Raw genomic sequence first — 15,941 nt, 5'->3', positions numbered from 1 at the left:
GGAAAACATGATGCCAGAAAATAAAACTCTGGAACCTTTTTATTGAAATGTTGGAAAAACTGGCATAAATCAGAACATGTTAGTAAAGGTTTGTTTGGCTCCTCAGACATCGACGAGTGCCGGCAGAATCCCTGTGTTAACGGTCGCTGTGACAACACGGCGGGCAGCTACAGGTGCATCTGTCGGCTTGGTTACAGGCTCGTTGGCAACACCTGCACAGGTGAAGGGCCGCCATGGCTCAGCTTAATTCATTTCTATTTTAGAGATGACTTCCAGACAGCCTCACACGGTTCAGAAAAGCTGCACTCTCACGTTAAACGTGTGCAGACTGCTCTAAACACTCAGTTTACAGGAGTTTTTTCAACTCGTGGGTTTGTATGATGTCATAGAGAGTCAGTCAGCCAATCAGAAGACAGCTGGCCTTAATCATCTGTCTAAAACTGACTGATAAATCTGCTATAAATGACATCACTGATGTGTGTGTGTCAGATGTGGATGAGTGTGCCGACCCTCTGCAGTGTCCGGGTCAGGAGTGTGTGAACGCTCCGGGCTCGTACCGCTGTGTTTCCTGCCCGCCGGGACACGGACTGCTCAACAACGTCTGCAGAGGTAAACAAATATGTTATAATATATTAATAATTATTTTCATTTAAATAGTTCAATGAAAACATCTAGTTGATTTTTTTCATTAGAAAATACAATTTTACAATTAGCAGTATAGTTGAAAAATATCAGAAAAGAATTCTTAGTAAACTCTATAAAAACGTCTCTCAGCTGCTGTTTCATTCAGACGCTGTCGTCCTGCCGTTCAACTATTATGGTTATAAACTATTACAAAGCCTTTAAGCATTAATATTCATATTTTCCCAAACTGAATAGATATTAGTAAATATGTTACTTATATTCATATAAAAGTCAAAATGTGAAAAGATAAATATAGAATAAAATCTAAATTAAATAAAGTATCAGTAAAATAATAGTGCATCAGAATGTTTTTGTTTTGTGTGATAGATGCTGCTGAGCTCTAATAAAAATAAAAAAGATTTGAAAATGTTTGTAAACTATGAAAGTATCCCAAAAATTTAAAAACAATACTAACATGTAATTAAGAAGGTAGAGCGGTCGCCCCATGATCAGAAGGTCGTGGGTTCAAATCCACCGAATGGCTATCCTGAGGTACCCCTGAGCGAGGTACACACTGCTCCCGGGCGCTGGGCGAATGGGTTAAATGCAGGACTACAGACGACGCCCACGTGTTTAAAAAACAGCATATTTGAACATTGTTTCTCTGTTTGTAATTGTTTTGTTCTTTTTTATTAACTCATTCACTGCAATTGACGGCTATAGACGTCAATGGCAGTGAATGAGTTAAAAAATGGATCCTGAACTGTCAGTGACTGAAAAACCAAAAACCTTTCCTTCCTCCTGAAACTCGCTGACGTTCCCGTTTGTTTACGTTTCCTCTTTCTCGCTGTGCCTTCAGACGTCGACGAGTGTCGTCAGAATTCCTGCTCCAACGGCCGCTGTGAAAACACGCCGGGGAGCTACCACTGTGTCTGTCACCATGGTTACAAGCCCCAGAACAACACCTGCACAGGTACACATCACAGATAGTTAGTGATGTAAATGTTAGTTTGTTTGTATGACGTCACTCTGTGTGTGTGTGTGTGTGTGTGTGTGCAGACGTGGATGAGTGTGCAGAGCCATCTCAGTGTCCTGGGCAGATGTGTGTGAACTCTGTGGGCTCGTACAGATGTGTTTCCTGCAGAGCAGGATTCAGACTGACCGACAGACAGTGCACAGGTACACACACACACACTCGTTTTCATATCGTAGTGAGGACATCTCCTTGCCGTGCTTTCCCTAACCCTCAGCCTAACCTGACTGTAACCCTGACACTAAAACCACAATTAGATTCTTAAAAGTGTCGTAAAATTCGTGGGGACTTTGTCCCTGTAAGGGCTGTTGGTCCCCACAAGTATAGTTTCTGTCCTCACAAAGATGTCTAAACACACACACACACACACACACACACACACACACACACACACACACACACACACACACACACACTCTGTGTGCAGATATAAACGAGTGTGAGGACGGCGACTCCTGTCCCGGTCAGCGGTGCGTGAACACTGAAGGCTCCTACAGGTGTGTGGACTGTCGGCAGGGATACCACAGCGTGGATGGAGTGTGTACAGGTACACACACACACACACACACACACACACAGGAGCTGAGCCTGTTTAGAAATCAACATTATGTTTAGACTCATCACCGTTTCATCATCCGTCCATCCTCAGCTTGCAGTGGCAGAAGGCGGAGCCTCTGAGCAAATCAGTTAGGAAAGGCCGATCAATTTTCAATTCAATTCAATTCAATCCAGTTTTATTTACACAGCGCCAAATCACAACAACAGTCGCCTCAAGGTGCTTTATATTGTACAGTAGATCGTACAATGATACATACAGAGAAAAACCCAACAATCACATGACCCCCTGTGAGCAGCACTTTGGCGACAGTGCGATCAATGATGATGTCACTCTCTGTGCTGCAGACATAGACGAGTGTGCGAGCGGCAGGGTGTGTGAGGCAGAACGGGTCTGTGTGAACACCGTCGGCTCGTTCAGGTGCGACTGTGCGCCCGGGTATCGAACCTCCAGCCTGGGAAGGCAGTGCAGAGGTGAGGTCGCTCTCTGCTAGTTAAATATAACTTTACCAGATGTGGGTGGTGATGAGCTGCCCTCGTACAGAACGGTGCGTTAAACAGATCATTTTAATGTGTGTGTGTGTGTGTGTCCTCAGACATTAACGAGTGTTTGGAGGGAGATTTCTGTTTCTCCAGAGGAGAGTGTGTGAACACGCCTGGATCCTACACGTGTGTGTGCTCGCAGGGATTCACGCTGACTGAGAACCGGACGGCCTGCCTCGGTGAGTCCCGCCGATCAAACGGGGAACGTTTATCAGGACGCTTCTTTGGGTTTGTGCGCACGTCCGTATTCAGATGTTTAAGTATTTCATTTAATACCACAGCAGCCTCATGACCGTCGCAGGAAAGCAGGACTGATGTCGGAGCTGTTGTGTCGGATATATTACAGTCAGGTCCAAAAATCTTTTACACCTGTGCAGTCAGCGATGGCCTGCAGAGCCCGCAGACATCACTGCATGCTGCGTGAGATGCTCTGCAGGCCTTCGGCTGCTGCCTGTTTGTGGCTCTTCAGTTTTGTCTTCTCGTGTCTTTGTGCAGACGTGGACGAGTGTGTTAAGGCGGGGGTGTGTTCGGACGGTCGCTGTGTGAACACCGAAGGCTCGTTCCAGTGCGACTGTCAAATTGGCTTCACCACCAACCCCGAGGGGACTGCCTGCCTTGGTATGCACACACACACACAAGTGTGACACCTTCAGCCCAGTTTAAGTAGGCCTGACCTGTTAATTAGGTCATGACCCTGCAGCCTGTGTCCATCTCCTCGTGGCTGCCAGTACCATCCAAAAAATAGACGAACAGATAAACTGATAAATGAATCGTGACAAATAGAAGAAGAATATTAAAATAAGTATTTTGACTTCCTGTCAGCCAAAGAAAGAAATTAAAATAGGACCGATGTATTCAAAGCCTTCATGAGGTGCATCATGTAGTGGTTCAAAGCTCTTCTCCATACAGTCTCTGTAATCTGACCAGCAAAATAAAATATCTTATAAACGTACAACGTGCTGCACATACTTGCTCATATATATTAACTGGACCCAGTACTGAACCCTGAGGTGCTCCATAGGAAGTGTTGGCCTCATGTGAATCAAAGTTTATATTACTGATGTTTAAGGCCAATCCAAAGCTGTGAACCTTGACGTCTAACGACCTCTGTCTGTCTGTCTCTTTCAGATGTTGATGAATGCGTCTTGTCCGGTGGTTCTATTTGCGGGTCACAGCGATGTGAGAACACCATTGGTTCCTACAGCTGCCTCACTAACTGTGAGCCAGGCTACCAGGTGAACCACGCTGGGATCTGTGAAGGTGAGTCTGAGCACATGTTACCGACGCTTCAGCATCCACTTAGAACAAACGAGGGAGGCCTCATCTCTGCTTAGGCCAGACGAGCCGTAGAAAATGGATGAACGGATGGACTTGACTTCCTTCTCGTTTCTTCTTTCAATCAGATATTAATGAATGTGGCAACACGACAGTGTGCGGCGCAAACGCCTACTGTCAGAATCTGTTTGGAACTTACCGCTGCATTTGTGACCAAGGCTTCACCTCCTCCGCCGATGGAAAGACCTGTGTGGGTACGTGTTAGAGCACAAGTGTGAGGATTCAAGGCTTTTGGGTTCTTGGGTCTAAAAAAAACCAAAAAGACATTTTAAGACTTTGGATCCTACAAATGTTTTTTTCAGCATCACATGTTTGACCCTCTAAAGCCTAACCTGTCGCTAGATTCAGATGGGTGTTTTCAACATCTGTAACTCCTGAACCATTTGCTCAATTGAAAGAATTCCAACGGTTCCTGAAAGCAGCGACGCTGCGCTTTTCAATGATATTAGGGTCATTACGGTGATCCCAGGCACGGAGTCACAGCAGCCCCGCAAAGACAAGCATTTTATCGGGCATTTGGCTTCTTTTAACTGAGTTTCATTATTGTTTGTTTTTGCTGTTAACTTTCTTGTTTTGTGTTATTTCCCAAAATTTGGACGTGTGCCTGAGATTATTGTTTTTTTAATGGGTTAATCTACAAAACAATCTAAACAAGGTTTATGTGAATGAAATGAAATGCGTTTGTGTATGTGTCTTTCAGATGTGAATGAGTGTGTGTCTCTGCCGGGTGTGTGTGGCTCAGCTCGTTGTGAGAACGTGGAGGGGTCCTTCATGTGTGAATGTGACCAGGCAGGTCACAGCTACGACACGGCGGCCAGACGGTGCGTCCACGCTGCAGCTCTAGGTAAACACATATGAGACTACATGGCTGCTGTGTAGCTGCTGCTGCTCACACGAGCCACAACCCAACTCCATCCCAGCCCCATGCCGTTAATAAGATTTTCATCTCTGTTGTTGCTGATGTTGCTGGTGTGGGGGCCTCTTCCATTGCTGAAGATGGAATAACGATCCTTGGACTTTCTTTTCCCCAACTGCCAACAAAAGCTGCAATTCCTCTAATAGCCACTTGAGGTTGTAGTGAGTCAGTCTCCTTGTTAAAGCATCCAGCTTTAAAACAGAAATTAACAAAAGTTACCCCTTCTTAACAACAGTATGAGAGGGGAATGATTTTTAGAACTGAGCTGACTAATTTTATTAAGGCTTAAAGTTGGCCTTGTTTGACTGACAGGTGGATGGTCACACAGGCAGCTGTAGCTGCTAGCTGTCTGCTAGGCTTCACCTCAGCTAGCTAGCATGCCTGAACTGAACCTCTCCTCTGTGTTTGCGCTGTTTGAGCTTTTTTAATGCAATTATTGGATCAATAAAAAGGCTACTGTGAGGTTATTGTACTAAAGAGGTCTGAGCTCTAGTTCTGCTCAGTGAAATTCTTGGGTCTGTGTCCTGGAGCATGCTAACCAAGCTTGATAGCATTAGCTGATATCTTGGGTCACTTCTGGCTACACGAAAAACTGTATTTTGAAATAACCGGTGATGGTCGCCAAAGATGACCTCGCAGAACAAAAGCTAAAACATGCCAAACACCCAAACCTGTTTGGTAGATGCTAATTTAACTTTCATATTCTCATTTTTCTTCAGAAACAGACATAGTCCGTGCCCGCCAATCCTCTACCACCACCTCCTCCTCCGCTTTCCACGCCAGTGTGGTGGAGCTGTCTCCGATGCTGCCGCCCCTTCCTCAGGCTCGTCCTGGCGAGCTGAGGGAGTGTTATTACAACCTGGCAGAGCGGGGAACCTGCAGCCTGCTGGCCACCAACACCACCCAGCAGGAGTGCTGCTGCACACTGGGGCAGGGCTGGGGGCTGGGCTGCCAGTACCACCCCTGCCCTACAGCATACACAGGTGGGAAAGCTTGTGTGTATAGTGAATGCAGGCCACCTATCAACCTATCAGGACTTCAGAGCTGCGCTTTGGTTCATTTTCTGATAAAGTCTTTCTGTGTTGCAGCTGAGTTTCTAACTCTGTGTCCCAGTGGGAATGGATATGTTACAGAAGGACCAGGAGCCTTCAGCTACAGAGGTACAAACACAGACAGACCTCTTTAACCCTGACCCCACTGCATTTCACTTCCTGACTGATGATGTTACTGGGTCGCAGAATGTCCGGTCGGCACAGATACCGTTTCCAGATGTTTTCAGATATTTGCTGTGTTTTCAGAAAGTTGGGAATTAGTAACCCAGAAGGTATAAGAGTGTTTTTAAAACCCTCAGACTCAGAAAGTCTGGACTGTAAAAAACAGGATCAGTAACAATCCGTACGTCACAACGCTGCAGGGAGGTACAGCGGACATGAATGAGAACATCTTTGAGACACGTGTCCTTTTTCGTGCCTTTGTTGCCAGATGTGGATGAGTGTAAGCGTTTCCATCCAGAGGTGTGTAAGAACGGCGTGTGTGTCAACAACATCCCGGGATACAGCTGCTACTGCTCCAGCGGATACGTTTACAACAGCACGCTGCTGGAGTGTGTTGGTACGCCGAACCGAAGCTCAGCAGCTTAATTTGCTCAAACAGATTTGAATTTCTGTGTCAATAAAGTTTTTTCCCTCCTTGTTTGTGTCAGATCATGATGAGTGTGAAGAGGAGAGCTGTGTGGGAGGGATTTGTGTGAACACAGTTGGTTCGTATTACTGCAGCTGTCAGCCTCCTCTGGTCCTCGACGACACCCAACGAAACTGTGTCAACTCCTCCGACCTCAATCAGGGTAAACCTGAGCTTCCTGCTTCTACTTCTCCTCCCTAGAAATAATAGAAATATCCTTTATTGTCCATCATCACGGAAACTCTGGTGTTCCAGCAGCACAGTGACAGGCAGACGCAGCATGCAGACTCACACAAAAGTCGAGAAACTATATGAATAGCTTCCTGCCATCAGTTTTGCTTTGCTTTCTCTGCTCTGGTGTTGACTTCTTCATGCTCTCCAGATGAGAACCTGTCCATATGCTGGCAGCACGTGACGACAGGCCTGGTGTGTCAGAGCGTTCTGATGGGAGCTCATATCACCTTCACAGACTGCTGCTGTCTGTATGGGCAGGGCTGGGGATTCAGCTGCGCCCTCTGTCCTGCCCCCGACACAGGTAAACAAAAGAACCACTGGAAACTATAAAAACATCTGGTGTCTCCTCAGGAAGGCTGTTAGGAAGACGTCGAGAGGTTTTATTGTTTTTATACCTCCAGAAATCATCAAAAGCTCCAAAGCCGTGTGTATTCAGTGTTGTAGATTCTGAAGCCATTACCCCGACGTGGTGACATTTACAGGAGAAGAATTTTAAGTTGTTAAACTGGAATTTGAATTGGGAAGCCTTCCTGCTGTCACCCTCTGTGGAAGCCCAAAGATGTATTTTAGTATTTAGTATTTATTTATTTATTTATTGTCATTGTCAAGAACAATGAAATTGCGTTTGGGGCTTCCATACAACCCCCAAAAAAGAAGAAAATAATAAATACCCCTTAAAACCCAAGTGTACATATTTAACCCAGTGTGACTCCAATGCAATAAGACAATCCTTAGCAATAATGTTCGTAGAAATTCAGACAAAGACCTGAGAAACATGACAAAATACAACAATGCAACCCATTCAATATTATTGTACTGTGAGATATGATATCAGATATGATAGTTATCTATTTAAGAAAGAGGGGGGGGGGCAGGAGGGGGAAGAGAATAAAGATATGATGCACCAATGCAGACCAGTTCATTGCTATTAAGAAGTTGGATATGGTTATTGTCCGTGAGAGGGGGGCAGAGAGTTCAGGAGCCTCACAGCCTGTGGATACAGGCTGTTGGCCAGTCTGGATGTTCTGGCCTGTATAGACCTGTACCTTCTCCCTGAGGGCAGCAGATGGAAAAGGTGGCGCGCAGGGTGATGTTGGTCCCGCAGGATACTGTGCACCCTCCTCAGACAGCGAGTGGGGAAGATATTACTGATCTCTGGCAGACTTGTTCCAATAATTCTGCCAGCTTCTTTCACCACCCGCTGGAGTGCTTGCTGATCGGCCTTGGTGCGGCTGGGGAACCACACTAGAAATCCATACGTCAGAACGCTGCTGATGGCACAGTTGTAGAAGTTCAACATCAGAGATCTGGGAATGTGTGCGCTCCGCAGTCTCCTCAGGTAGTAGAGGCGCTGTTGGGCCTTCCGTACAACTGAGGTGATATGGTTGCCCCAGGACAGGTCCTCGGTCACAGTTACCCCCAAGAATTTAAAACTGCTCACCCTCTCCACCGCCTCACTGCCAATGAAGAGAGGCAGATGGTTGTTATGGCCCCTCTTCCGGAAATCTACAATGATCTCCTTGGTCTTTTTGGTGTTTAAGACCAAGTTATTGTCGTAGCACCATGACTCTAGTTGTTGCACCTCTGTCCTGTAGTTTGTCTCATCATTGTTGGATATAAGTCCGAGCACTGTGGTGTCATCTGCAAACTTAACAATGAGATTGGACGCGCAGGAGGAAATACAGTCATGGGTGAAGAGAGTGTATAGCAGAGGGCTCAGAACACACCCCTGAGGGGCACCGGTGTTGACCACAAGGGTGGAAGAGGTGTTCTTACCCACTCTGACACTCTGTCTACGGTTAGTGAGGAAGTCCACAATCCAGTTGCACAGAGAGGAGTTAAGTCCCAGTTGGTGGAGTTTGGGACGGAGTTTGTATGGCCGGATGGTATTAAAAGCCGAGCTGTAGTCTACAAAGAGGAGCCGTGCATAGGTGTTCCTGTGTTCCAAGTGCTTCAGTAATGTGTGCAGCACTGTGGCGATCGCATCCTCGGTTGACCGGTTCTCCCTGTATGCAAACTGGTGCGAGTCCAGGGATGGTGGAAAAGCAGCTCTGATGTGTTTAATGACCAGTCTCTCCAGGCATTTGGCGGGAATGGGGGTGAGTGCCACAGGTCTGAAATCGTTCAGACATGTGACATTTGACTGTTTTGGGATGGGAACGATGGTTGCTGCTTTGAAACAGGATGGTACCAGTGAACAGGACAACGAGGTGTTATATATAGAGGTGAAGACGTCCGCCAGGTCCACAGCACAGTCTTTTAGCACCCGGCCCAGCACTCCATCCGGCCCGGCCGCCTTCCTGGTGTTAATGCTCCGGAACACACGCCTCAGCTCATGAGTGCTCAGGACCGGAGCAGGGTCGGTTGAGGGGAGAGGGGACAGGACAGGGTCGGTGTTCTCCCTGTCAAAACGGGCATAAAAGAGATTTAGATCCTCAGCCAGAGTAGAACTGTCGGCTGAGGGTGATGGTGTTCTTCTTTTGTAGTCCGTGATAGCCCTGATGCCCTCCCAGACCTGCCTTGGGTTTGTGTTGTTCTCAAACCTGGCCTCGATACGCCTCCTGTGCTGCTGCTTGGCAGTCTTGATGCCTCTTCTCAGGTTGGCCCTGGCAGCACTGTATGCCTCCTGGTCCCCGGATTTGAAAGCGTTGTTCCTTCAATGTAGAGGTCACAGCTGTAGTTTAAACATCCTAAATATCATCAGTTGGTATGATGACCTTGTAGCATATTTAACAGATTAACTGGCATTCGTCTCTCCACAGAGGGGTATGCCAGTATGTGCAGTTCGTTCCCTCCTCCGCCTCTTTTCCCGGCGACTTATCCGGACTCTGAAACGGAAGCAGGTCGAAGACGAGGGAGTGGTACAGAAAACTGTTCACATTTCTCAGTTTTATTTTGAGTTTGAATCTAAAGTCGAGTTTAATTTGACTTTCTCGTTCCTCCTCATGAACTCAGCTTCTCCAAACCTGCCTCCTTATGGACTCGACTACTTCCCTGTGATTCCCGGCAGAGACTACGGTCACTCCGACTATGATGATTACTCTCCAGCAGAGGGCAGCAGGTCAGGCTTCAGAGGGAGCCTGCCAGATGAAACGTATCGTAGGCCTGAGTACAGGTGAGACCAAACTCATGGCTGTCGCTGTTCTAATAATCATCAGGTTACGTTAACAGATGTTTGTGTGTCACAGCACTGGTTACTACTCCGAGGGAGACTACGGGCCTCCTGACAGCTCCCAGTCCAGACCGCCTCCCTTCCGCATTCCTCCGGACCCACGAGCTGACATTGGGCTTGGAGTCGTGCCTCATCCACCATCCAGGCCCGACAGTCCTCCTCTCAGCCTGGCCCCGCTGCCTGGAGGGCGCTACGAGGAGACAGAGGAGGAAGGGGAGGACAGGGCGTGGAGGCCGGGGCCGCCCTTCCCTTCTTTCACCGACAGGAGCGGAGGAGGAGGGGTACCGAGGAGGCTGTATGAGAGTGAGTCCAGAAACAAAACTTTTATTTAAAATGCAAAGAAAAATATAAAAACGTGTGAACATAAAGCGCTGCTTCAGTGCTGAGGCCAAAGGTCGAGGTGGACCGGGTCAGGCCAGGTGAGCAGCAGGTGAACTAGCTGAAACTACCAACACAGTGAAGCCTGCTTTCTCCTTCTCTCATCTCTCAGGGCGTTACGAGTCATACGCCAGCCTGAGCACAGCTGAGGATTGTGGGATCCTGCACGGCTGTGAGAACGGCAGGTGCATTCGTGTTGCAGAGGGTTACACCTGCGACTGTTACCAAGGATACGAGCTGGACATGACCACTATGACCTGCATAGGTAAGGCTGCAGAGGAGAGCACAGATCGCTATGAGACAGCAAAGAAGAAGATAAACTGTTAAAGCCTCAATCACAGACGCCCAGAGACCCGATTCACATTTCCCCCTAGCAACCAGCAGTTGCCAGGCAGTCGTCCTTTGCTGTGTGACCAGGGCTTGATGAATCACATTTATATGTTAATTTCCAGTACTGAATTACTGATTGTGTGTGTGTGTGTTTGCAGATGTAAATGAGTGTGAGGACAGCGTCAGGATTGAGTACCCGTGCGTGAACGCTCGCTGCGTGAACACCGACGGCTCGTACCGCTGCGTCTGCAGGAGAGGATACGTCATGTCTCGCAGACCGAACCACTGCGTGGCTGCTTAGAACAGAGTGCGCTGGACTGGGATCTGTAGGCCAGCGCAGACTGGCTCAGGCTTTTTTATTCTCCAGATTAGATAAACTAGACTTGACCAGGCGAGAATAGACTGGACACTAAAAGACTCTAGATTGCACTAAACTGGGCAAAGCTAGACTGGGTTAGCCTGAACAACACAGGGCGACGTCTGATTAGAGAGCAACTCATCATCCTGGTTTAGCCTGAACACACTTCACTAATGCCTCCACAATCCAGACCTGAATACACCCACCATTTGTTCACCTCACCTGTGTTGCAGGTGGATTGTGTTTGTTTTTCTTTAACTGGGCAGGTAGTTATCAGACACGTGGTAGTTTGGTTGGACCTGAGTGGTGATAAAAGCAACGATAAATCAGTGTGTCTGTTAGAGCCCAGTGTGGTTGCTGTAAAACACCTGGTTGCCTCAAATTGTGTGTAATTCAGTCAGAGTTCATACATAAACATAAACCTGAGCAGATCAACGTGTCATTGTCTCAAACCCCCGTAGGAAGCCAGGACTATCCTTGGATGGCCCCATGGATGAGTATTCTTATTATACTGCAGTATTTACTCCATTTGGACACGCATCTGTTTCATCACCTTGTGTGTGTGGAGTGCACAGGACACGGAAAATTCAGTGACACATAGCAAGCAAATATCACCTAATATTATAATAACTTTATAAAGCCTAAAAACACAAGGGCGAAAAATGTTTCAGGTTTAGAAACTCTGTTTTAGGGAACAAAAGGTTTGACCTAAAAGGGACCCATCATCATCATCATCATCATTATTGTTATTATCACTTTCATCTACATTTTTATTCCTGGACTCCACTAGAGTAGCTTTACATGACACACAGTGGCACATTAATCTTCCTCTAATCGGCACGAGCGATTTTGTTTCTGTCTCTTTAAGGCCCCCCTCCCTATGAGCCCACATTCTTCTGATTGGCCAGCTTCTGGAAGCCTGTTGGGAAGCAGCTCCCAGTGATTCTGGCTTGTACTTCCTTTATTCTGTTAGCTGACTCACTGTCGAAGCTTTTGTTTCCCTCTAACTCGTCACAGGAAACACAATTCGTCTTCTTTAATATTCAGATGTTTGTAGCTGATGTATGACTCGGTGGTGCAGTCCACTCCACAGTCCTCTAAAGAGTGTGGGAGTTGAATGTTCCAATCAGACTAAAGAGTTTATTAAAGTTTGTAAAGTTAACGACTCGTACCTCCTTGAAGCGTTGTGCCCAGTCTGACCCAGTCTAGCCCTGTTTGACCCCGTTTCATTTAAAGCACTACACAAGGAACCAAGCTGCACCCAAAGCCCACCAATACACTCACTGGTCACTTTATTAGGTACACCTCTGCGGTAACAGGTTGGACGCCCTTTTTCCTGTTTTAATTCTTCATGTCTCAACATTCCTGTAAGATTTTGGTTCATATTAACCTGACATCATCATGACATCATCCCAAAGCTGCTGCAGATTTGTCATCTGCATCCATGATGAGAATCTCCCGTTCCACCACATCACAAAGGTGATCCACTGGAATGAGATTTTGGGCTGAAACATTGGTTTCCCTCAATATTTGAGTACAGTGAACTCATCATCATGTTCAAGAAACCAGGCTGAGATAATCTGAGCTTTGTGACACGGTGTGTTATCCTGCTAAAAGCAGCCATCAGAAGATGGGTTGGACATGGTCAGCAACAACACTTAGGTAGGCTGTGGGGTTTAAACGATGCCACCACACCAGCAGCTTCAGAGGTGCTCTTCTTTATGCACGGCACTGTAACAAGCAGCTGTTTGAGTTATCGTTGCCTTCATGTCATCCTCCTCTGACCTCAACAAGTCATTTTCTCCCAGAGAACTGCTGCTCACTGGGTATTTCCTCTTTTTCCGACTGTTCCCTTTAAACACAGAGATGGTTGGTGGGAAAATCCCAGTTACAGCAGTTTCTGAAACACTCAGACCAACAACAACACATCACCTGTCTTACCCATTCTGATGCACAGTTTGAAACTCAGCAGGTCTCCTCGACCACATCTTTGCACACTGGGTTAAGCCGTGTGATTGGCTGATAAGACATTTGAGCTAACAAGCAGTTAAACAGGTGTACCTAATAAAGTGAGAGATGAATGTAGGTTTTCCATGACACACTGTCAGGATGTGGTCATGTACAGCAAAACAAAAGGACTGAAGTTGTCCTGCAGGTGAAGAAATGCTATATGTATGTTTGCTTTGTTTAACCAGCAGATTTGTGAAGTTCAGATAAGTCTTTACAGACGTAATCGTCAGCTTTATTTATACAGCTAGCTCTGGTGTGCTACAGTAAAAGAAATTAAAGTAGAACGATGTGTTCAATTAAACTGAGATTAAAAAGGAGTCAATGTATTTTACATATGCATTCATAAAATGACCAGCCTCAGTTCTTACTTACAGTTCTTACTCTTATTAGCATGAGCCTAAATGCGTGTTAGTGCGCAAAGTTAAAGCTAGTACACTCACTATGTGCTACAGTCAAAGCTAGCGTAACCTAAAGTTATGCTAATTAAAGACTTTAAATGTTAGCTATCAAGCACTAGCTAATATTTTGTTCTAAAAGTTACTGCAATATTTAAATTAATATTCAACACACCTAGTAAGCTTACTAATGAGCTATTAGCTTGAAAAATATTAATACATGTGTGCTCATTAGCTATTAGCACACTACTGAATGAAGAAGCAGGGAGTTTTAGTTTGACGCACTGTTCTACTTCAAAATAATTTTCTGTGTAGTCGCAAAAATACTGACGCAACAGTTTTAGAAGACTGCATTTAATTATTTTAACTGAATATTTGTTTATTTTCTGGCCATGTTTGCTAGCTAGTGATCTGTTAGCTGCAGGATAATAGGCTAGTTTTTTTTCTCTACTAGATATCCGGTTGTTCAGTGATGACGCGACGAATCCTACTTCCGGGTCTAAAGTAGTCTGCGTTTAATATGGCTTTTGTGTTGTTAACATGTTTAATGTTATGTATTTTCTTCTATTTGATCTCAAAAAGCTCCTAAAACAGTCAGTGATCACTGTTGACCTCCCTCGGCTTTTATTACCGCTAATCATTTATTTAAGCTCAGTTTTTAAAACCTTAGGATGTAACTACAGCCCAGCCCATGCAGCAGTATATGAATGACTAACCTCATATGTGGATGGTTTATCTCAGTTGTTCTCCTGGCTGAAGTTTGGTCCTTTTACAGCATCCTGCCATGCGATTACATTTGTTCCTGACCACCGACAACACTCACGTTAACTTTTATCCAGTGGAAAAAAAGTTGGCTTGTTTATATTAAGCTAACATAGCTGTGTCGCTAGCGGTCACGTAGCACATCATTATATACCAGGTAGCTCAACTTCAGTAACCCTACAAACGTCACTGCTGTTTAGTTTTCTGTCTTCATTTATGCTGGAAGTGATAACAGAGCTGTACGTTTTAATTTGTTTCCAAAACCCCGCAGTCAGGACATGCTATATTGTATTTAGATAGAAGCTAGCGAGCTAACTTCCTGCTAACTTCTAACTCCGTTAAATGTCATAAATTCCGTTTTCATGGATGCCTGGATGTTAAACTCAATTGTTACACCTGGTAGAGCAGAACGCTGATCATTTTATTAAAGATGAAAGACTTTAGACAGTTTTTCAACTCTCAGTAATGCCATAGTGATCGTTTGATATATGGACCTGCAGCGGAGTTTAGGCCCAGACACGGCTAGTGACGTCAGACTGAACAATCGGATTGATTATTGAAATACCATGACAACGGGTTCACAGTCCCCTAGTTTGTGCCTTTTAATTGTTGATTTATAGTTTATAGCAACATTTATTAACTTTTGATATGTTAGATGAGATTGAAAAAAACTAACTTGGAACAGAATTTTTTTTTTATTTACCAAAGTACTAACATACTGAGTCAGAATTCCCAGAGTTCATTTACTATATTAACCAAAGTAAATATTCTGTCAGCCTTTTAGCAGTGAGTGGACTGTTAACTGTTAGCTCAAGAGCTAATTTATAAGCTAAGCTTCCCAACAGTTTCACAAATGATATTGTTTTGAAATTCAGATATGTACAAAATGTCACAGAAAATCTCCTTTGTGAACAGACATTCCTAACTTTATATATTAGGACAGTTATATGTTCTTTAGTACGGAAGAGGAATAGGGCCACTGTTTAAAAAAAAAAAAAATGGGCATGTCTTTTTTTTTCTTTTCTAGAATTCTGAGAAAAAAACTTTTTCATCCGAATAATCTTTAAACTTTAATCTCTTTAAACTTTAATCTCTTTAATCACTTTAATTCTGAGATTAAGTCAGAATTCTGACAAAAAAGAAGTTTTTTCTCGGTTTTTTTCCTCAGATTTCTAGAAAAGAAAAAAACAGGACGTGCTCGTTTTTTTCCCAGTGTCCCTAATCCTCTTCCGCACATTTCAGACTGTGCATTAAAATATTGGCTTTAATCTGAGCAGGTTTATATCACTGTAAAATTATCTGCTACCTTTTTCTAACTTTTAGATTTCAGTGATCATCTGATTCACAGTCTGATTCTATTTATTTGTCTTCATGTCATCAAATCTCAGGTGCGGTTCCGAACACGTCACATCTGATCGACGCAAATTTGGGGTTTTTTTGTGACAGCGTGATTTTCAAATTGATTTGAATTGGAATTATGTTTTGATAACCTAGAAAGTGACGTTTACAAGCATGTGAAACATTATAGTTAAACCAAACTGTGTCTTTTTAAAAAATGTATTTGTGTGTAAAAATAATACAAAAATCTAGAAACGGTGGTTTCGTGTGATGTTCTG

The 15,941-nt window shown here is 44.9% G+C and overlaps 1 protein-coding gene across 9 annotated transcripts in view; it reads left to right on the top strand.

Moving 5' to 3' along the window:
- The window catches only part of ltbp4 (latent transforming growth factor beta binding protein 4), a 59,808-nt gene extending 47,071 nt beyond the window's left edge, over positions 1-12,737 (top strand). For 8 of the 9 annotated variants that reach the window (XM_026192607.1, XM_026192606.1, XM_026192605.1 and 5 more), the window contains 21 exons: positions 107-220; positions 490-609; positions 1,484-1,597; positions 1,684-1,803; positions 2,085-2,204; positions 2,561-2,686; positions 2,809-2,934; positions 3,251-3,373; positions 3,884-4,015; positions 4,159-4,284; positions 4,791-4,934; positions 5,726-5,989; positions 6,095-6,166; positions 6,489-6,617; positions 6,709-6,849; positions 7,069-7,221; positions 9,683-9,781; positions 9,876-10,035; positions 10,109-10,395; positions 10,583-10,735; positions 10,959-12,737. In XM_026192607.1, coding sequence (XP_026048392.1) covers positions 107-220; positions 490-609; positions 1,484-1,597; positions 1,684-1,803; positions 2,085-2,204; positions 2,561-2,686; positions 2,809-2,934; positions 3,251-3,373; positions 3,884-4,015; positions 4,159-4,284; positions 4,791-4,934; positions 5,726-5,989; positions 6,095-6,166; positions 6,489-6,617; positions 6,709-6,849; positions 7,069-7,221; positions 9,683-9,781; positions 9,876-10,035; positions 10,109-10,395; positions 10,583-10,735; positions 10,959-11,101 — 2,966 coding nt within the window. In that variant the 3' untranslated portion in view covers positions 11,102-12,737. The remainder of the gene's footprint in view (positions 1-106; positions 221-489; positions 610-1,483; positions 1,598-1,683; positions 1,804-2,084; positions 2,205-2,560; positions 2,687-2,808; positions 2,935-3,250; positions 3,374-3,883; positions 4,016-4,158; positions 4,285-4,790; positions 4,935-5,725; positions 5,990-6,094; positions 6,167-6,488; positions 6,618-6,708; positions 6,850-7,068; positions 7,222-9,682; positions 9,782-9,875; positions 10,036-10,108; positions 10,396-10,582; positions 10,736-10,958) is intronic. The other variant, XM_026192604.1, reaches the window with a different exon arrangement.
- Positions 12,738-15,941: the final 3,204 nt, after the last annotated feature.

This window comes from Astatotilapia calliptera, chromosome 14, assembly GCF_900246225.1.
Source record: "Astatotilapia calliptera chromosome 14, fAstCal1.2, whole genome shotgun sequence".
Classification (NCBI taxonomy): Eukaryota; Metazoa; Chordata; class Actinopteri; order Cichliformes; family Cichlidae; genus Astatotilapia; species Astatotilapia calliptera.
This window is presented reverse-complemented; position numbering and strand designations above follow the sequence as displayed.